Source organism: Leptonychotes weddellii, chromosome 10 (assembly GCF_054177405.1).
Source record: "Leptonychotes weddellii isolate Sample4059 chromosome 10, ASM5417740v2, whole genome shotgun sequence".
Classification (NCBI taxonomy): domain Eukaryota; kingdom Metazoa; phylum Chordata; class Mammalia; order Carnivora; family Phocidae; genus Leptonychotes; species Leptonychotes weddellii.
This window is the reverse complement of record NC_138378.1, coordinates 40,390,142-40,413,574: the sequence shown is the minus strand read 5'-3', so window position 1 is coordinate 40,413,574 and position 23,433 is coordinate 40,390,142. Positions and strand designations below refer to the sequence as shown.

At 38.0% G+C, this 23,433-nt stretch overlaps 1 protein-coding gene across 3 annotated transcripts in view; it reads right to left on the bottom strand.

The window, feature by feature from the left end:
• The window catches only part of LOC102739421 (centrosomal protein kizuna), a 90,114-nt gene that overhangs the window by 33,233 nt on the left and 33,448 nt on the right, over positions 1 to 23,433 (bottom strand). For all 3 annotated transcript variants that reach the window (XM_081833262.1, XM_081833264.1, XM_081833263.1), the window contains exons 5-6: positions 16,363 to 17,008; positions 15,678 to 15,996 (exon numbers count right to left, since the gene is read on the bottom strand). In XM_081833262.1, the coding sequence (XP_081689388.1) occupies positions 15,678 to 15,996; positions 16,363 to 17,008 (965 nt within the window). The remainder of the gene's footprint in view (positions 1 to 15,677; positions 15,997 to 16,362; positions 17,009 to 23,433) is intronic.

The window sequence follows — 23,433 nt, the reverse complement described above, 5'->3', positions numbered from 1 at the left end:
ATGACCTCACTGATATGAGGAATTCTTAATCTCAGGAAACAAACTGAGGGTTGCTGGAGTGGGGGGTGGGGTGGGAGGGATGGGGTGACTGGGTGATAGACACTGGGGAGGGTATGTGCTATGGTAAGCGCTCTGAATGGTGCAAGACTGTTGAATCTCAGATCTGTACCTCTGAAACAAATAATGCAATATATGTTAAGAAAAAAAAAAAGAAGATAGCAGGAGGGGAAGAGTGAAGGGGGGAAATCAGAGGGGGAGACGAACCATGAGAGACAATGGACTCTGAAAAACAAACTGAGGGTTCTAGAGGGGAGGGGGGTGGGAGGATGGGTTAGCCTGGTGATGGGTATTAAAGAGGGCACGTTCTGTGTGGAGCACTGGGTGTTATGCACAAACAATGAATCATGGAACAGTACATCTAAAACTAATGATGTAATGTATGGTGATTAACATAATAAAAAAATAAAAATGGGCAAAAGATTTGAATAGATATTTCTCAAAAGAAAACATACAAATGATAAGTTCAATATCACTTATCATCAGGGAATTGCAAATCAAGACCACAAGGAGATATCACTTCAATGCCTGTTAGAATGGCCATTATTTCAGAGGGGAGGGGGAAAACAAACAGAAAATAACAAATGTTGGTGAGGACATAGAGAAACTAGATCCTTATGCACTTTTGATAGGAGCGTAAATGTTGCAGCCACTATGGAAAACAGTATTTATCCAAAAGAATTGAAATCAGGATCTCAGAGAGAGATCATCACTACCATGTTCACTGCAGCATTATTCACAATAGCCAAGAGGTGGAAAAAAACTAAATGTCATAGGCAGATGAGTGGATAAAGAAAATCTAGTATATATACAGAATGGAATAGTATTCAGCCATTAAAAGAAAGAAATCCTGTCAGATGCTATAGGATCTGAACATGGATGAACCTTGAGGAATTTATGCTACGTGAAATAAGCCAATCACAGAAGGACAAATACTGCATGATTCCACTTATATAAGATCTAAAGTAGTCAAATTCAAAAGGAGAAAGTAGAATGGTGGCTTCCTGGAGCTAGGGGAGAGGTCAATGGGGCTTGTTCAATGAGCATAAAGTTTCAGTTATTCAAGATGGAAAAGTTCCAGAGATATGCTACATATAATATTGTGCTTACAGTCAACAACACTATAGAGTACACTAAAAATATGATAACTTTTCAACAAATGGTGCTAAAACATCCATATGCAAATAAAATAAAATAAAATAAAATGAATCCAGAAACATATCTTATATCCTTCACAAAAATTAGCTAAAAATGGATCACAATCCTAAATGTAAAACAAAAACTATAAAACTTCTGAAAGATAACATAGAAGAAAACCTAGATGACCTTGGGTTATAGCTTTAACTTTTTTAGATACAACACTAAAGGCATGATTCATGAAAAATAATTGATAAGCTAGACTTCATTATAATTAGAAACTTATACTCTACGAAAGGTAATATCAAGAGAATGAGAAGACAAGCACAGACTTGGGGAAAATATTTACAAAAGACACATCTGATAAAGGACTTAAATCTAAAATATACAAAGAGCTCTTAAAAGTGGACAATAAGAAAATGAACAACTCAATTAAAAATGGGCAAAAGATCTGAACAAACACCTCGCCAAAGAAGATATACAAATGATAAGTAAATGTATGAAAAGATGCTCAATATCACTAGGGAATTGCAGAGTAAAACAACATGATATGTCATTACGTATCTATTGAAATAGCTAAAATCCAAGAAACTGACAACAACAAATGCTAATCAGGCTCTTAAGCAACAAGAATTCTTACTCATTGCTGGTGGGAATGCAAAAAGCCACTATACAAGACAGTTTGGCAGTTTTTTACAAAGCTAAACATAGTCTTACCATATAGTCCAACAACTGTACTCCTTGGTATTTACCCAGAGTTGAAAACTATATTCACATAAAAATCTGTACATGGATGTCTGTATCAGTTTTATTCATACTTGCCAAAACATGGAAGCCACAATGATGTCCTTCAGTAGGTGAGTGGATGAAAAACTATGGTATATCCAGGTAATGAATATTATTTAGCACTTAAAAGAAATGAGCTATCAAACCACAACAAAGACATAGAGGAACCTTAAATGCATATTGCTTAGTAAAATAAGCCAATCTGAAAAGGCTACAAACTGTATGATTCCAAGGATATGACATTCTAGAAAAGATAAGACTATGGAGACTACAAAAGATCAGTGGTTATTAACCAGGGGGCACAGATAGGAGTATGAATAGGGGGAATGGGGAGAATTTTTAGTGCAGTGAAAATCCTCTTTCTGATGCTATAATGATGGATACATGTCATCATACATTATCCAAACACAGAGAATGTGCAATACCAAGAGAGAACTGTAATGTAAACTATGGATTTTGGGTGATCATGATGTGTCAGTGAAGGTCTATCAATTGTAACAAACATACCACTCTGGTGCAGGATGTTGATAATGAGGAAAACTATGTATATGTGGTGGCAGAAGGTATATAAAAAATCTTTGCACCTACCTCTCACTTTTGTTGTGAACCTAAAGCTATTCTATAAAAATAAAGTCTTAAGAAATGTTAGGGTAAGTCTCATGTTATGTATGTGTATATGTGTTTTTTCAACACACACACACACATATATATATCTCCAGAATTTGACTACTTCTCACGGCTGTTACCCTGGTCAAGGCACTACCATCTCTCTCTGGATCACTGTAATGTTCTCCAAATGTCTCCCTATTCCCACCCTTCCCCCAATAGTTTACTTTCCATTAAAAAGCCAGTGTGATTCTTCATCTCCCTTAAAGCACAAACCAAAGTTCTTCCTACAGCCCACAAGACCCTTCATTATCTGGCCTGTTAATACTTCTCTCACTCCATTTCCTACCTTCCCCCCTCACCTCTTCTGGTCTAGCTGCACTGGCTTTTGTTCCTTTCCTAGAAACATCAAGTATGTTCCTACTTGAGGTCCTTTTTACTAGCCATTCCCATTGCCTGGTATGTTCTTCCTTAAGATATTCCCCACCCATCTCCCAGATACGAAAGGGGAGAAAGGAAATATAAATTGATAAATATACCAGGGTGAAAATTAAGGTGACAAATAATAAAGCAGGTTAAGGGATAAAGAAGGTATGGGTACAATTTAATGTGGCTTACTCATTCACTTATTTTAAGTCTCTACTCAAATGTCATTTTACCAGAAAGACTCTCCCTGATTAAATTGCATCTATGCCTCCTTTATACATTTAACCTGCTTATTCTTTGTTATAATACTTTTTACATAGATTGTCAGTTTATGGTATCTTCCTCCCCTCCACATGCATGATCACAAGTCCCATAAAAGCAAAATAGTACCTGGCACAGAGCAGGCACTCAGTAAATATTTAAGGTAATATGATCAAAGTCCTCTACTAGTTATCTACAGACTCATAACAAACTACCCCAAAACTGAGTAGCTTTAAACAGCCACCATTTTATTATATGTGATGATTTTGTGGATCAAGAAATCAGGTGGGGCTTAGCTGGGTGATTCTTCTACTTCATGTGTTAATTGAGAGAGGTTGGTTGGTGATATTTTGCTGGTAGATGCACTTGTCAGGAGGGTCCCAGAAGGCTTCACTACATGTCTGGCACCTTGGTGGAGATATCTGGAAGGACTGGCCCAGCAGGGACCACAGTCTAGAGTACCTACACATAATTTCTTCAGCATAGCAGCCTTAGAATAGTCATACTTCTTACATAATGGTTCAGGGTTTCAAGAACAAGTGGTCTAGCAAACAGGGCAGAAACTGCATGGCCTTTTATAGTTTAATTTTCAAAGTCAGAGAGCATCAATTCCACCATGCTCTATTTAGTTAAGTAGTTCATAAGCCCACACAGATTCAAGGGAAGTGGACAGAGACCCCATCTTTTGACAAGAGGAGTATTGAAGAATTTGTGGCCATATTTTAAACTGCCACAACCCCATACTGCACAATATAGAGATTTGGGCCTAAGAGGCGTTCAAAATATTTTGGTTGAATCAAAATGGAATTACAGAACATGGTTTTCAATTGGGGTACTATAATTAGAAGGAAGAACAATTTGATTCTTTCATACAGGGACTTAGAAAGAATAATTAATTTAAAATGGTCTACCTAATTTCAAAATCAAAAACATAAACATCCAATTCAAAACAGAATACCAGTGATGGACTCACAAGTAGACTGTACATAGCTGAGGAAAGAATTGATCAGCTAGAAGATATGTTAGTACAAACCTCCCAAAATGAAATGCAAAAAGAAAGAATAAAAAAAAAAAGGAACAGAATATCCAAGCACTGTGAGATAATTAAAAAGGGTGTAACAAACATACAAATAACGGGAATATCAGAAGAAGAAGAAAGAAAGGAACAGGAGAAATATTTGAAGTAATAATGGCCAAGAATGTTCCAAAGTAAATGACAGACGCCAAACTACAGACCCAGGAAGCTCAGAGAACATGAAGCAGAATAAATATCCAAAAAACTACACCTAGGAATATCACAAAATCCTTAATGTGTATGCACCTAATAACAGAGCACTAAAATACATAGGCAAATTGACAGAACTGCAAGGAGAAACAGGTAAATTGATCATTACAGTTGAATACTTCAACACACCTCTGTCAGTACCTGGCATATCCAGTAGGTAAACAAGCAGCAAGAATATAGCTGAAGTGAAGAGCACCATCAGTCAACTGGATCTAATTGACATTTATAGGCTACGCCATCTTAACAACAGCAAAATACACATTCTTCTCAAGCTCACATGGAACATTTGCCAAGGCAAACCATATTCTGGGCCATAAAACACACCCCAAAGAAGTTAAAAGAACAGAATTCATAGAAAGTATGCCCTCAGACCACAATGGAATTGAACTAAAGATCAGTAACAGAAACATAGTTAGGATAACTCAAAATATTTGGACATTAAAGTACACATTTCTGAAGAACACCTGGGTCAAGGAAGATGTTTCAAGAGAAATTAAATAATATTTTGACCAAGTGAAAATGAAAGCACAAATTATCAAAACTTGTGGGATGCACCAAAAGCAGGGCTTACAGGGAAATTTATAGCACTGAACACATATATTAGAAAAGAAGAAAGGTCTAAAATCAGTAATCTAAGCTTCCACCTTAGGAAACTAGAAAAAAAAGAAGAGAAACTTTTCCAAAGTAAGCAGAAGAAAAGAAATAATAAAATTTACAGAAGAAATCAATGAAATTGAAAACAGGAAAACAACAGAGGAAATCAACAAAACAAAAAACTGTTTCTTTGAAAAAAGAAAAGCCAACAAAATGTATACACATCTAGCCAGATGTCTCTTCCTCTTCTTGTAAGGGCTCCAGCCTTACTGGATTAAAGCCTCCTTTTTATGACCTCATTTAACCTAGATGACCTCTTCACAGGCCATATCTCCAAATATAGTCATACTTGCAGCACTGAAGCTTCAACATATGAATTTTTTAATAAAGATTTTATTTATTTATTTGACAGAGAGAGCACAAGCAGGGGGAGCAGCAGGCAGAGGGAGAGGAAGAAGCAGGCTCCCAGTTGAGCAGGCAGCCCAATGCAGGGCTCGATCCCAGGAACCTGGGACCATGACTGGAGCTGAAGGCAGACGCTTAACTTACTGAGCCACCCAGGCCCCCCTCAACACATGAATTTTGGGAGACACAAACATTCAACCCATAATACAAGGCTAACCAAGGGGGAAAAAAATATACAAATGTCTGAATGAATGGCAGACAATCATTATTGATCCCATGTGCACTAAAGAGATAATGAAGGAACAGTATAAATAATTCTATACTCACAAATTTGATAACTCAGATGAAATGAACCAATTCCTAGAAGGACACAATCTACCAAATCTTACATAAAGAGAAACAGACAATCTGGATAGAACTATAGATGTTAAATAAATTAATAATTGATAATTTTTCAAAACAGAAAGTACCAGGTCCAGATTGGTTCACTGGCAAATTCTACCAAACATTTAAAGAAGGAATTATACCAATTCTCTACAATATTCTTCAGAGGATAGAAGCCAAAAGAACACTTCCTAACTCATTATGTAAGGCTAGCATTATCCTTACACCAAAACTAGATAAAGACATTATAAGAAAGGAAACTATAAATCAGTATCTCTCATGAACATAGATGTAAAAATTCTCAAAAAAAATATTGGCAAACTGGGGCACCTGGGTGGCTCAGTCGGTTAAGCGTCTGCTTTCAGCTCAGGTCATGATCCCAGGGTCCTGGGATTGAGCCCTGCATCAGGCTCACTGCTCTGTGGGGAGTCCTGCTCTGCAGGGAGTCCTCCTTCTCCCTCTCTCTCTGCCTCCCACTCCCCCTGCTTGTGCTCTCTCTCTCTCTCAAATAAATAAATAAAATCTTAAAAAACATATTGGCAAACTGAGTCCAAGAATGTGTTAAAAAATTACACACCATGACCAACTGGATTTTATCCCAGGTAAAGAAGGCTGATTCAATTATCTAAAAATCAATGAATGTAACCCATCACATCCCAAGGTAAAGAAGAAAAATCATATGATTGTACATTAGGTGCAGAAAAAGCATATAACAAAAGTCAACACCCATTCATGATAAAAACTCTCAGCAAACCAAGAATAAAGGGGAATTTCTTCAACCTGATAAAGAACAGATATTCTTCAACAGATAAAGAACAAAAAACCTATAGCTAACATTACATTTAATGTCAAAGAACTAGATGCAACAAGGCAAGAATATCTCCTCTCACTACTCCTACTCAACATTGTACTAGAAATCCTAGCAAATGCAGTAAGGAAGAAAATAAAAGGCATATAGATTGGGAAGAAAGAAATAAAACTGTTATTCACAGATGACATGCTTATCTATGTTGAAAATCCTAAAGAATCAACAACAAAAACTCCTGGAGCTAATAATAATTATAGCAATGGGTTGCAGGATATAAGATTAATATACAAAAGTCAACTACTTTCTCAGCAAAGGAAACAAAACTAAAAGGCAGCCTACGGAATGAGAGAAGATATTTGCAAATGTCTTATCAGATAAAGGGCTGGTATCCAAAATCTATAAAGAACTTATCAAACTCAACACCCAAAAAACAAAAAATCCAGTCAAGAAATGGGCAGAAGACATGAACAGACATTTCTCCAAAGAAGACATACAAATGGCCAACAGACACATCAAAAAATGCTCAACATCACTCAGTATCAAGGAACTACAAATCCAAACCACAATGAGATACCACCTCACACTGGCTAGAATGGCTAAAATTAACAACTCAGGAAACAACAGATGTTGGTGAGGATGTGGAGAACCCTCTTACACTGTTGGTGGGAATGCAAACTGGTGCAGCCACTCTGGAAAACAGTACGGAGGTTCCTCAAAAAGTTAAAAATAGAGCTACCCTACGACCCAGCAATTGCACCACTAGGTATTCATCCAAAGGATACATAGTGATTCAAAGGGGCACCTGCACCCCAATGTTTATAGCAGCAATGTCCACAATAGGCAAACTATGGAAAGAGCCCAGATGTCCACTGACAGATGAATGGATAAAGAAGATGTGGTATACACACACACGTGCGCACACACACACACACACACACACACTGAACTATATTACTCAGCCATCAAAAAGAATAAAATCTTGCCATTTGCAACGATGTGGATGCAACTAGAGGTTATTATGTTAACTGAGGTAAGTCAATCAGAGAAAAATACCATATGATTTCACTCGTCTGTGAAACTTAAGAAACAAAATAGATGAATATAGGGGAAGGGAATGAAAAATAAAATAATATTAAAACAGAGAGGGAGAGACTTTTAACTATAGGAACAAGCGGAGGGTTGCTGGAGGAGAGGTGGGTGGGGAGATGGGGTAACTGGGTGATGGACATTAAGAAGGACACTTAAAGTAATGAGCACTGGGTGTTGTATGCAATTGATGAATCACTGACTTCTACCTCTGAAACTAATGATACAGTATATGTTAATTAAATTGAATGTAAAATTTTTTTTAAAAGTCAACTGCCTTCTTATATAGCAGCAATGAACAACTGGATTTTGAAATTTAAAACACAATATATTTACATTAGCACCAAAAAAAGAGAAAAGTACTTAAGAATAAATCTAACAGTATATATGTAGAAGACCTACAGGAAGAAAACTACAAAACCTGATGAAAGAAATCAAAGATCTAAATAAATGAAGAGATATTCCATGTTCAGGCATAGGAAGTCTCAACATTGTAAGATACCAGTTTTTCCCAACTTAAATTCCCAACTCTGCATCTTTTATCTATTTATCTATCTATCTATCTATCTATCTATCTATCAATCATCTAGTTTTAAAGTAGGCTCCATGCCCAATGTGGGGCTTGAACTCATGACCCTGAGATAAAAAACTATAGGCTCTACTGACTGATCCAGCCAGGTGCCCCTTCAAATCCCAACTCTGAATTCAATACAACATCAAACTCTCAGAAAGTTATTTTTCTGGATATTGACAAACTGATTCTAAAGTTTATATGGAAAGCAGAAGACCCAGAGGACTAATACTAGATGACTTCAATATTTATTATAAAGCTACTATAATGAAGACAGTACAGTACTGGTAAACAGATCAATGGGATAAAACAGAAAGCCCAGAAATAGACCCACACAAATACACTATTCAACTCTTTAATGGAAAAAGGATAGTCTTTTGAACAGATGGTACTGGAACAAATAAGACAACCACAAGCAAAAAGACAAAATGAATCTGGAAACTGACCCTTTGCCTTTTATAAAAATTAACCCCAAATGGATCACAGATCTAAATGTAAACTGCAAAACTATAATATTTCTAGAAGATAACATAGGACAAAATCTAGGTGACCTTGTATTTGGTGATGAGTTTCTAGATACAGTACCATAAGTATAATGAAAGAACAAAATTGGTAAGTTGGTCTTTATTAAAATAAAAAGCTTCTGGTGTCTCGAGATGGTGGCAGGGGCTGTGAGAATTGGTGGGACAGCAATCACTGCTGGGATCCACTGCCTTGGGAGAGGCTAAATAAAAAAGAAAGAAAACAAAAAACAATGACAAAAAACTTCTGCACTGAAAAAGACACTGTCAAGAGAATGGAAAGACAAGCCATACACTGGGAGAAAATATTTACAAAACACATGATCCCCCTGATAAAGTACTTGTATCTAAAATATACAAAGAATTCTTTAAGCTCAACAATAAGAAAACAAACAATCCAATTAAAAACTGGGCAAAGAACTGAACAGGTACCTTGCCAAAGAAGATATACAAATAGTAAGTAAGTATATGAAAAGATGCTCAACATCATATGCTAGTAGGAAATTGTAAATTAAAACAATATACCATTGTGTACCTATTAGAATAGTTAAAATTAAAAAAAAATTGACAATACCAAAGGGTGACAAAGATATGGAACAGGAACTCTCATTCATTGCTGGTAATGCAAAATGGTACAGCCACTTTGGAAGACAGTTTAGCAGTTTTTTACAAAGATAAACACAGTCTTATCACACGATCTAGCAATTACACTCCTTGGTATTTACCCAAATGAGTTAAAAACATGTCTACACAAAAACCTGCACATAAATGTCTACAGCAGATTTATTCATAATTGACAAAATGTGTAAGTCAAAAAGATGTCCTTCAGTAGATGAATGGATAAATAAACTGTGGTATATCCAGGTAACAAAAATATTATTCGCACTAAAAAGAATGAGTTACCAAACCATAAAAAGACAAGAAGGAATTTAAAATGCATATTGCTTAGTGAAAGAAGTCAATTTGAGAAGGCTACATACTGAACTATTCCAAGAATATGACATTCTGGAAAAGGCAAAGCTATAAAGAAAATAGATCAGTGGTGACCAGGGGTTTGGGTAAGGAGGGGGGAAAGAGAGATGAGTAGACAGAGCATAAGGGATTTTCAGGCAGTGAAAGTATTCTGTATGATACTGTAAAGGTCCATATATGACATTATACACTGTAAACAAAGCAAAACCAAGATATCCTCAGTATATTGCTTCATTCACTAGAGAAGAAACCAGAGAAATATTGTTTGCATGAGAAACTGCTTGTTAAGTAATACAGATGTGTGCACCCACTTTCCTAGGTCCCTACCAGTCTTCCATGTTCCATCCCTGCTTACCCGCCTGTGGCCATGAGTTAAAAATGCACTTGCTCAGATGGTGAGGGTACAGGGCAAGAGAAAGCAAAGGTCAGTGGCTGGGCCCAATCCAGATGGTTGCTGGGCCACTCACTTTGCCACCCCGGAACCATGTGTTGCCACAATGGACCCTGAACACATCTGATTCGGCCTGCCTTGGGTCAATATGGGTAGTGACTTCTACCCATACAATCCTTGCAAAGATACAATCCTTGATTCCAATTCTTCAATTGGATCGTATTAATTTTCCATTGCTGTATAACAAATTATCACAAATTCTGCACCCACCACAAATTTATCTCAGTTCTTTTTGGTCAGAGGGCTGGGTCTAGGTTAGTGGAGTCTTTTTTTTAAAAAAGAGATTTATTTATTTGAGAGAGAGAGTGTGGGCGCGTAAGCAGGGGGAGGGGCAGAGAGAGATTGAGAATCTCCAGCAGATTCCCCCCTGAGCGCAGAGTCCAACACAGGGCTGGATCTCACAACCCTGAGATCGAAACCTGAGCCGAAACCAAGAGTTAGATGCTCAACCAAATGAACCACTCAGCGCCCCTTGGCAACTGGTCTTATGCTCAGTCTCACCATGCAGAAATCAAGGTGCTGGCCGGGTCCGCAATCTTGTCTAACTCTGGATCTCCTCCAAGCTCACTGGCTGTCGGCAAATGAATTTCCTGCGAACTATTTCCTGCCATGTGGCCTTCTCGGCAAATGGCAGTTTGCTTTTTCAAGGCAAATAGGAGAGTGTATCAGCTGCTTTGAATCTCTGACTTCATAAAGACCCAGGCCCTTTTAAAGGCTGATCTGCTTAGGTCAGGCCCACTCTGGATAATTCCTTTTTGATTAGCTCAAAAGCAACTGATTTGGGACTTTATCATATTTGCAAAATCCTTCATGTCTGTCATATAACATAGACTAATCATGGGAGGGAAATCCATCAGATGCACAGTCCCACCCACACTCAAGGCAAAGGGATTATACAGAATGCATGCCAGGAGGCAGGACTCTTGGGAGCCACCTCAGAATTCTGCCTACCTTGTGGATAATTAGTTTTCTGATGAAACTAATCATGTCAGATTAATTCTCCTAAGTGAAGTTACTCACCATATGACCCTTCAGCATTGTGCAAAAGGTAGAAAATGAACTCTAAATTCATTAACCTGATATTCTAGGCCTGTTCCCGGCCATACCTCAGGCACCATCTTAAACCTTTACTTCAAGGAGTCCTGTTCAGTGAGCCGCAGTCACACCCTTTGCTCTGTCCTCCCTTGTCCTCTGTGTGCTCTGTATCTACGTGCCTTCCTGCACTCTTTTTCCGGACCTAACTCACCTCTTTCCACCTCCTTCTGAATCGCACCCTCGACAGCCTTCAAGATGCTGCATCAACACCTGTGCGAAACCTTTCCTGCCCTTTGGACTCACGCTGAGCTTATCTTCATTTGAATTTGTCCTAAGGTACTGTGGTGGCTTGCAAAAAGTGACCATAAGCTTCCCTTCCCTGTGTACCCTCCCCCGCCCCCGCTTTGTAATGTGACTCTGACACTTATCCTATCAAGAGATGGACCTCTTCACTTTTCCATCTGTTGACGCTGGACTGGACAGGTCTTTAGCCACAGGATACTAGCGAATGCGACTCAGGCCAAGACACTAAAAGCATCTGGGACCCTGGGGCTTGCCGTCTTGCTCTCTTGGGAACTCCACTACCACCACCAGATGACAGGGTGAACTACTCTCCTGGATGAAGAGGGGCACATGGCCAAATTATCCCTGTGGCCCCAAATGACACTGGGCCAACCACCTGATACATGAAAAGTAATAAATGTCTGGTGTTCTAAGTCATGGCGCTTTGTACCAACATTTGCAGCAAACTATTTGAAAAGCAAAATTCTAGGTCCTCCTTTTTGACAGTTTTTTTTCCTCAGCTTCATTTTAGTATGCTTTCTTGTGAGAAGGATTAATTATAACTTGTGATGAAGGAATTGTGCATGAAGCACAGCCTGGTTTTCAAAGTCTGGAAGTATCCATGGGATTGGGTCATGAAGCTTCTCAAAAACACTTGGCTTTTAGGTATAAGCAACCCAAGAGTCCATCAACAGATGAATGGATATACAAAATGTGGTATATCCATACACTGGAATATTATTTAGCTCATAAAATAGAATGAAGTTCTGATATTTGCAACAACATGTATGAACCTTAAAGATCTTATGCTAACTGAAATAATCCAGACACAAAAGGTCAAATATTGTGTAATTACCATTAAATAGACAAATTCATAGACAAAAAGTAGATCAGAGGTTACCAGAGACTGGGAGGAGGAAAGAATGGAAAGTTACTGCTTACTGATTATGGAGTTTATATTTGGGGTGAGGAACAACTTTTGGAAATAGACAGTGGTGACGGCTGCACAGTATGGTGAATGTCACTAAATTATATGCTTAAGATGGTACTTTTCAAATGTTTTTTATATTATAGCACAATTTTTACAAATCAGTAACATAATATACCCCAAACCCTTGAATTGTACACTTCAAATGGGTGGGTTGTATGGTATGTGAATTATATTTCAAAAAAGCCATTCAGTTTTTTTCTAAACAAAACAAACAAAAATCAAACAACACAAAATAATCCTTGGCTTCATTTTTCCTCTCAGATGGAAGCTATTCAGCATACTGCACTCCTCTTTTCACCTTTATTGCCAGGAAGCTAAAGACAAGTTTTATGTCTGAACACAGCAATTCAGCTGGCACAAAGACGTGCTAAAACATAGTAACTATCATCATCAGAGGTTCCAGTTTTCTGTTTGTATCTTCCTATGTGTCTGCCTTTGTCCCACCTCCTCATCTTTGTTAACTAAAATTCATTCAAATGACTTTTCTCCAAGCCCCCAAAAGACCCTAAAGTAAACTGAGATAATGAACCTTGGAGGTCACAGTGTCAGCTCTGTAAATATGATTATAGCCCCAGATTAATAATTAAGCCTCAGAGCAAAGAAGAGTAGCTCACGCTAAAGAATAAATAAGAGAAAGTAGGGCCTCAAAAGCAGTGGGAATGTCAGCAGGTTAACCAGCATTATTTAAAACCACTTACAACCTATTCGTGGGGAGTACTTTCACCACAAAAAAATCAATAGGCTCAAATCTGACAGCACAGACATCAACCAATATTGACTGACCTTTCATTCTGGGCATTCTTTTAAGGCAAATATTTAAAAATTCCCCAAATGCCCGTATTTCCCAATAAATTTTGGAAAACCATATCTCAAAATTCCAAGGAGCTTGGCTTTAAAGTCATAGGAAAAAGACATTCATATAGGAGAAAAGGAGATAGAATGCTCTTAATTCCACACATATACTCAATGTTTTTCATCTCAGAAAAAGACTGAATCCTGAGTAAGTACACTAGCCCCCTGGTTAGCCTACCAAAGTACTAACTTGGCCAATAAATTGCTATAAAAAGAAGCCTGTGAATACAAAACCCAAAATAGATTATTTTATCTCTAGTAATAAAGTTTCCGATGACGTAGTATGCAATATCTGTACCTCTTTGATGGGAGAGAAGTATTATGACTAGAAAAATCCATTTGGCTTGCCTCCACAATAAACCAGGACAGGAAACTTGTCAGTTCTTCCATCCACTGTGCAAGTACTTTGTACGTGGGGGTGCTCTTAATAAATATTTCTTGAATGCCAGCTTGGAGTCAATCAGACTATAATTAAACTTTTCACATAAGTAGATTATGAATGGTAAAAAGCACTATATTGAAAAGGACAAAGTACTCTAAAAGAGAATATATACCCTGATACACAAGAATGCCCACTTAGCTTTTCACTGTTGCTGAGATGGTTGAAAACAAACAGTGAGGGGCGCCTGGGTGGCTCAGTGGTTAAGCCTCTGCCTTCGGCTCAGGTCATGATCCCAGGGTCCTGGGATCGAGCCCCACATCGGGCTCCCGGCTCGGCGGGAAGCCTGCTTCTCCCTCTCCCACTCACCCTGCTTGTGTTCCCTCTCTCACTGTGTCTCCCTCTGTCAAATAAATAAAAAATCTTAAAACAAACAAACAAAAAAACAAACAGTGACACCATTGCGGTATAAAAGAAAATTCTGGAGGTAGTGTGGAGGTTGGGGAGGTAGGCTGTATAGAAGGTCTGCCCCAATGGCTCAAATGTCACTCCTATGTCCTTGGCCTTGGTTTCCTCATTTTTAAAAGATGAGATCTATCTTAGGTTGTTTACTTAGGTTCCTTCTACCCCTACAAGAGATGTGATGCTATTTTTCATTGCAGAATTGCTTTTCTAACAGTTTCTATGCTCTCTATATAAGTCAGTAGTAAAAAATCATAAATGAGCTTTTATGAGTTGGATATTATATTTTTAAAGATTTATTTATTTATTTATTTGAGAGAGAGAGAGAGAGCGCGTGCGTGAATGGGGGGAGGGGCAGAGGGAAAGAATTTTTCAAGCAGACTCCCCACTAAGCACACAGCCCAATGCTAAGCCAGCTCTATCATACGACCCATAAGATCATGACCTGAGCCGAAACCAAAAGTCAGACTCTCAACCGACTGAGCCACCCAGGTGCCCCTATGACGTGGATATTGTAAGTGCTCAGAATGTATAACACTGATGTTGTTCCTATTTAACATTAAAGATTCCAGTGTCCTCATATTTACATTCAGAATAGGAAAGCTGACTTAAAAATACTCTTAGCAGAACTTACAAACTCATATTTAACCGTAAGCCAACTTACAAATTCATATTTAACCGTAAGACACCCTGGCAAGGAATAGAAGGATTAAGCAAATTAATTAGATACAAAGTTCTTAGCCTCTAAAGCTGAACTCCTAGTAACTATTTGTCACTTTCTGTGTTACCAGAACTTCAAAATGATTTATTTTTTTTTTTTTAAAGATTTTATTTATTTATTTGAGACAGAGAGAATGAGAGAGAGAGAGCACATGAGGGGGGGGAGGGTCAGAGGGAGAAGCAGGCTCCCCGCCGAGCAGGGAGCCCGATGCGGGACTCGATCCAGGGACTCCAGGATCATGACCTGAACCGAAAGCAGTCGCTTAACCAACTGAGCCACCCAGGCGCCCTCAAAATGATTTATTTTCTAAAAGGCTGGAAGGCAGGGTGTGGGGGGGAATGACTTCTGAATTAACTAGGGATTGTTTGGATATAATTATAAACTGCCAATCCACCATGATTCAATGATATTCAGACTTTTAAAGCTATTTCATTAAAAAAAAGAAAAGAAAATTAGACCTATCTAAAAGACTGTTTATGAGACTTAAGGAACTTACACATTCATGGCTGAGGGTTCAATAATACATTCCCAGTGGAAGGGTCTCTAAAAATGTCTATAATTAAAAACAGAACAGTAAAAAAAAAAAAAAAAATTGAATGGCTTACTCTCTTGTTGGTGAGTTAGTGGAGGATTCCTTTTTTGAATCAGGAGAGCTTAGGGTTTGCAAAATACAATTATGTTTTTCAGTGGATAAGGCATCTCTTTCTTGCTCAGAGTGGATTAATTTTAAGGCCTCTATTCCATCTTCTCCCTCCATCTTGTCACTCGGATTTGACTGTGGTTCTGGACTCTTGAAAATGAGATCATCTTCACTGACAGAGACTGTGAGGTCACTGCTACTGCTGCTCAAACTTTCCTCCGCCTGCTCTTCCTGCATTTTTCTGAAGGGTTTCTGTGACTCCGGGTCCCTGGGAGGAAGATGATCTGTAAGGGGATATGAATAGATTACCAATCACTAACTTCAGGGAGAAACGAGGTAAACACGTTCTGCCTCACAGGCGGAATTACTCAGCTAAAAACATGTAGAAACAATCCACAACGAATTACAGTATGTGAAAAATCATTAAAAATATCACAGTGGGTTTTAAAATCAGCAAATTAGCTTGCAAAAATACTTCCATGTCTATATTCAAGAATTCATTAGAAGAGAATTTGTTGGCCAAGTCCCTGGTTTGCTTTTTTGACAGAGATAAAATTAAAGAGTGTATGTTGTTCTTACATAAGACTGCTACCACCCCCAAAACTGAACACCAACAAAAATCAGCAAACAATCTCAGCCTCTCGCCCCACCTGAGAAACCTTCCCAAGCAGAATCCTTCTCTTGAGAACACTTATTTTCAGATGCACGGTATTCTGAGACTGATACCCGAGAGACTGGCGGTCTGGCTCTTTCTTCCTTGACTTCAATATGTTCCTGTGTCAGTATTTCTCCCTCTGATCCCTCTGATCTGCTGGAACTGTCACACTTTAAATCAGTGGTTCTGTTCTCCGGACTTAATCTTTTCCGTAACAGGGAATGGAGTTCAGCAGACTTTTTGCCTTCAGATAAACTACTCTCGCCATGACGTGTGTTGCTTCCTATCTGCAAGCAATGAGTTTGTTCCTCCTCAGACAATGCGCTGGCTGTGACTGGCGTTTCCTCACCAATCTGAAGAGATGTCTTTCCATCTATTTTGTCAGACTTATTTAAGCACTGTGTGTCACTATTAGTTTGTACTACATAGCTGTCTGTCACATTACCGCTCTGGGCTGTCTGTCGGTGTGAATGTGGGTCAGGAATTGAAAAGTTCTTTGTGGGCTGGGGAGATTTCTGCTCTGTACTGAAACCTCCAGTGCTTGAGACAGCTGACATTTGGCGGCCCATAAAGATTGTTGCTGGTTGATACAATCCACTTGACATGGCTGTCCCCGAGTTAATTCCTGCCTGCCTTGCAACCTGCGACACCAAAAGAGATGTGGGTTAAACATCCTGTGGATAAACAATTAGGTTGTTTAGGTCATTCTCAGAAATATAATGAGGAAAAGGAAGCATGACTACTGAAATCAACACCGACCTCGTTTTATAAAACTCACAGCTTTCACAAAATAAGTCAGAAAGACAGTACAGTCCATACTAGTTAATTTTAATGACAATATTGGTTCACAAAACAAATATTGTCCAGCAACTATGGAATCTGTATTTTTCAAAAACAGATGCACACATTGCACAACTATGTGAAAGTACTTAATGCCACTGAATTGTACACTTGAACATGGCTAAAATAGTAAATTTTATGTTATGTATATTTTACAATTTAAAAAAAAAAGCTGAGAGTTCTAACCACTTTTCACAAAGAAACTTGGATTTAATAGAGCTAGGGAGATACTAGACAAAAAAAGAAGAGAGAGAGAGGGAGGGAGAGTGAAATATATACAAAGGACTATAGGAGGTTTCAAAACTCTATTTCTAGTATTATGTGTAATATTAAAAAAAAACTTCAAATAATCACATTCGGGATTACATTAAAATATACTCCATTTGTGCAAAATAATCCTAATTACCAGTCAAACTGCAAATAACAACAGCAGTTTTTCCTGAACATCTTCAAGTAATTTTAAACACATGTAAAGCAATTTAAATTTGTCATGTTATATGCAACTGATGAATTACTGAACTTTACATCTGAAACTGATACACTATATGTTAACTGATTGAATTTAAATAAAATAAGTAAAATAAAATAAAAGGAAATAAGAATAAATTTACTGTCATGTCTATGGGGGAGAATGAGCATTGTCTCTTCCTTAAAAAGAGAGGGGGCTGGAAAAAAAAAGGGGGGTGTTGGGTGGAGCAACAGAAGCAATTGGTTCAGTGGCTTGATCAAGGACACATAATGGGAAGTAGAACTGGAAGTAACAATAATGAAGCCTTGAGGAAGTTAAGCGCTTTTCTTCTAAAGGAACCAAAGCACCTCTACAAACCTAATAGCCTTTACTTCACAGCCCTATAGAGTAGATGGGGAGATGTATTCACACCTCTCTTCTGTGGATGGGAAAATCTGAGGCTCAAATTGTTAAGAGAGATAATGTTACACACACCAACTGAAACAGAATCCAGGTCTTGCTTCTCTTCAAATATACTGTCCCTCCCTGAAACCATAAAACTTCTAGAAAACACAGGCAGAAATCTCTTTGCCATGAGCCTTAGCAACAGTTTTCTAGATATGTCTGCCTCCTCAGGCAAGGTAAACAAAAGCAAAAGTAAACTATTGGGACTATACCAAAATAAGCTTTTGCACAGTGAAAGAAATCATCAATAAAACACAAAGGCAACCTACTGAATGGGTGAAGATGATTTACAAATGATATATCTGATAAGGGGTTAATATCCAAAATATATAAAGAACTTCTACAACTCAACACCAAGAAACCAAATAATCTGATTAAAAATGAGCAGAGGAGGGGCACATGGGTGGCTCAGTCATTGAGTGTCTGCCTTCAGCTCGGGTCATGATCCCAGGGTCCTGGGATCAAGTCCCGTATTGGGCTCCCTACTCGGTGGGGAGTCTGCTTCTCCCTCTCCCACTCCCCCTGCTTGTGTTCCCTCTCTTGCTGTGTCTCTCTGTCAAATAAATATCTTTAAAAAAAATTTTAGGGCGCCTGGGTGGCTCAGTTGGTTAAGCGACTGCCTTCGGCTCAGGTCAAGATCCTGGAGTCCCTGGATCGAGTCCCGCATCGGGCTCCTTGCTCTGCAGGGAGTCTGCTTCTCCCTCCGACCCTCCCCCCTCTCATGTGCTCTCTCTCATTCTCTCTGTCTCAAATAAATAAATGAAATCTTTAAAAAAAAAAAAAAATTTTAAAAAATGGGCAGAGGACCTGAACAGACATTTTTCCAAAGAAGACATGCAGATGGCCAACAGACACATGAAAAGATACTCAACATCACTAAGAATCAGGGAAAATGCAAATCAAAACCACAGTGGGCTATCACCTCATACCTGTCAGAATGGCTAGAATCAAAAAGACAAGAAATAACAAGTGTTGGCGAGGATGTGGAGAAAAAGGAACACTTGTGCACTGTTGGTGGGAATGTAAATTGGTGTAGCCACTGTGGAAAATAGTAATGTTAGTTCCTCAAAAAGTTAAAAATAGAAATTAGGAAGAGAAAAGCAATAGTGACAATCAACAAAACCAAAAGTTGATTCTTTGAAAAGATCAACAGACTGACATACCTCTAGCTAGACTAAGAAAAAAAAAAAGAATTTAAGTTATCAAAATCAGAAATCTAAGTGAGTACTTTGTTACCAACCTTACAGATATAAAAATAGAAATAAAAATAAATATAAAAATATTATAAGGGAATACTATGAATAACTGTATGCCAACAAATTAGACAACCTAAGTGAATTGGACAAATTCTTAAAAAGACACACATTACTAAAACTGACTCAAGAAGAAAGAGAAAATCTGAATAGACTTGTAGCAAGAAATTGAATTAGTAGTCAAAAAATTTACCACAAAGAAAAGTCCAGGACCAGAAGGCTTCACTGGTTAATTCTACCAGAGGTTTAGAGTTAATACCAGTCCTTCACAAACTCTTCCAAAAACAGGCAAGGAAGAAATACTCCTCAACTCATTCGATGAGGCCAGTCCCTAACACCAAAACCAGACAATGATGTCTCAAATAAGGAAAACTACAAACCAATATTTCTTATGAATATAGATGTTAAAATTCTCATCTAAATAATAGTGAACTGAATTCAGCAACACATAAAAGGAATTATACACCATGACTACGTAGGATCTATGCCAGGAATACAAAGTTGGTTCAACATATGAAAATCAAGTAATGTAATACACTATATTAATAAAGGGAAAAAAAAACCCAAAAGATTATCTCCATAGACATAGAAAAAGCATTTGACAAAATCCAACACATATTCCTGATAAAAAGCACCATACAAACTAGGAATAAAAGGGAACTCCCTCAACCTGATAAAGTGCATCTATGGAAAACACACAGCTAACATCATAGTCAATGGTGAAAGACTGAAAGCTTTCTCCCTAAGATCAGGATTAACACAAGAATGTCTGCTTTCACCATCTCTATTTAACAAGACATGCAGATTCTAGGCAGGATAGTATGGCAAGAAGAAGAAATGGAAGGCATCTGTATTTCAAAGGAAGAAGTAAAACTATCTCTATTGGCAGATGACATGATTTCATATAAAGAGAAACCTAAGGAATCACAAGAAACAATTAGAGGTAATAAACAAGTTCAGCAAGGTTGCAGGATACAAGATCAATATACAAATAGAAATAATGTATTTCTATATATTAGCAATAAACAATTTGAAACTGAAATCAGAAAACAATTCTATATATAATAGCATAAAAACAGAATAAATTTAAAAAGAAGTGCAAGACTTGTACACTGAAAATTATAAAACACTGATGAAAGAAATTAAAGAAGGCCTAAATAAATGGAAAGACATTCTGTGTTCAAGAAACATAAGACTTAATGTTGTTAAGATGACCAAATCTTACTCCCAAATTGATCTACATATTCAATGTAATCTCTATCAAAATCCCAACTGGCATTCTTACAGAAATTGGCCAGCTGACACTAAAATTCATATGGAAATACAAGGAACCCAGAATAACCAAAACAATTTTCCAAAAAAAGAGCAAACTTGAAGACCTAATATTTCCCACTTTCAAAACTTACTACAAAACTAGGGTAATTGTAGACTCTACTGGCGTAAGGATATACATAAAGATCAATGGAACAGAATTCAGAGTCCGGAAATATCCACATATCTACAGTCTACTGACTTTCTTAAAGACATTTTTAAAGAGTAGTTTTAAAAGTTCAAGGCTAGAAGGGGCTGGAATTGATTATTTCCCTTCCTCCACACAGAAGGCTAGATAGAGCCTTCAGAGGTTAGTATTTCTCTTCCCTCAGGTCAGTTAGGCTTTGGCCAGTTTCTCCTAAGGGCAGATCTTAAGAACAGAATGCTCTCATGTATTTAAAAATGGTTACTTTTCCCCTGCCCATGCCTGAATTATAGGGGGATTTTTTTCTCTGATATTCACTGTGCAGACCTGTTAAAGCTCCCTGGAATTAAAACACAAAAGTGGGGGAAGGAAGACTATGACTAGGTTTCCCTGGAGTCTTCATCTCTCTGACCTGTCTATGCTGAGCCTCTGGCAATTTGTCAATTACAGTTCATTTCTCTATCCTGGCACTGGTTATTGTAGTGGTTTCAGCACGGATCTAATAAGCTGTCATTTTCTGTATTCCCTGTTGGTCTCTCCAAATTTAGAGGTGGCGGATTGCTCTGTAACCTCACTTTTCTGAGAGATCTAAGAAGAGTTGCTAAATTTATTTGTTCAGCTTTTTACTTGTTACGGTGTGGTGACTTCCAAACTTCATATATGTTGGACCGGAAACCAGACTACATCATAATTTCAGCAGCTGAATATTATCCTATTCTATAAATGTACCATAATTTATTTAACCAGTCTTGTTTTGATGGACCTTGGTTTGTTTCCCACCATCTACCATTCCAAACCATGCTACAATGATTATCACTGAGCGTGTATGCCTCTAGGCACACATGCGAGTACATTAACAAGACAGCTTTCTAGAATTGAAATTGCTAGGTCAAGACTGACTTATAGGATATTGCCATTTCACCACCCAAAGAGGCCATCATGCCATAAGAATTTTCCATTGTACCATACGGTTTAACCAGCAAAATTATAGTAATCAACATCCTGATTCATTTATAATATTCATTATATTTGTGACTTCTATTCCTTTTGTAATTGAGAAGCTGATAAAAGAACAAAGACAAATTTTAAAACAGGTGAAAATCACCTATTACCATTGTCCTAATCAAACAACTACTTTCATTTTTCCTGTGCTCAAAAAAAAAGTTTTTTTTTAAGTTTTTTTATTACGTTATGTTAATCACCATACACTATATCATTAGTTTTTGATGTAGTTTCATGATTCATTGTTTGCGTATAACACCCAGTGCTCCATTCAGTACGTGCCCTCTTTAATACCCATCACCAGGCTAACCCATCCCCTCAGCCCCCTCCCCTCTAGAACTCTCAGTTTGTTTCTCAGAGTCCACAGTCTCTCATGGTTCGTCTCCCCCTCCGATTCCCCTCCCCCTTCATTTTTTCCTTCCTGCTATCTTTTAAATACTTGGCTTCAAATGATGGGCTACTGTGGAGAACTTCAGCTGGTCATATGCTGAGGTTGCTTAGTGAAAACTTGAGGCAAATCAATGATCAGACTTGTGAGTTGGGGAGGCCTTTGATTTTTCACTTTTAAGACCCATTTAGGGAGTGTTATGAACCAATACTAGAGCGATTACTAACCCAGCACAGGAAGTACACACCTCCCTCTTCACTGGTCTGCTAAAGGCCAAAATGTAAAGCAAAGAAGTGGGCGTGTCTTAGAGATGAGAAAGCCACCTAGGGAGGGCCAAAGGAAGTGCCCCTGACTACTCCTTTCAACCAGTAATTCTCTAAGTCCTCTGACCTAACTAGGAGGCCAAAGACCCCAAGTCCATTCCCACTTAACAAAGAACCCCAAGAGCCAAGAAATGGAGAGAAACAACAATATCTAAATAGTAACCCACACAGTCAACAAAAGAAGCATGTAATCATGATTTAACTTATAGTAAATGCTTCTAGAACCACAGTAAGTGAAAAACAGCAACAACAACAATTTAAGATAGCACTGTTAACAAAGGCTACTTCCTAAAAGCAGGAGAAATTATAAATCTCTACAACAGCAAATGGTTATAAAATGCCAACCGTTTCCACAATTTGGCTATTGCAGACACTGCTGCTATGAACATTGGGGTGCATATGGCCCTTCTTTTCACTACATCTGTGTCTTTGGGGTAAATACCCAGGAGTGCAATTGCTGGCTCAGAGGGAAGCTCTATTTTTAAATTTTTGAGGAACCTCCACACTGTTTTCCAAAGTGGCTGTACCAATTTGCATTCCCACCAACAGTGTAAGAGGGTTCCCCTTTCTCCACAACGTCTCCAACATTTGTTGTTTCTTTCACTGTCCATTTTGGCCATTCTAACTGGTGTGAGGTTGTATCTCAGTGTGGTTTTGATTTGGATTTCCCTGATGGCTAATGATGATGAACATTTTTTCATCTGTCTGTTAGCCATTTGTATGTCTTCTTCAGAGAAGTGTCTGTTCATCTCTTCTGCCCACTTTTTGACTTGATTATTTGTTTTTTGGGTGTTGAGTTTGAGAAGTTCTTTATAGATTTTGGATACCAGCCCTTTATCTGTAGTGTCATTTGCAAATATCTTCTCCCATTCTGTGGGTTGCCTCTTTGTT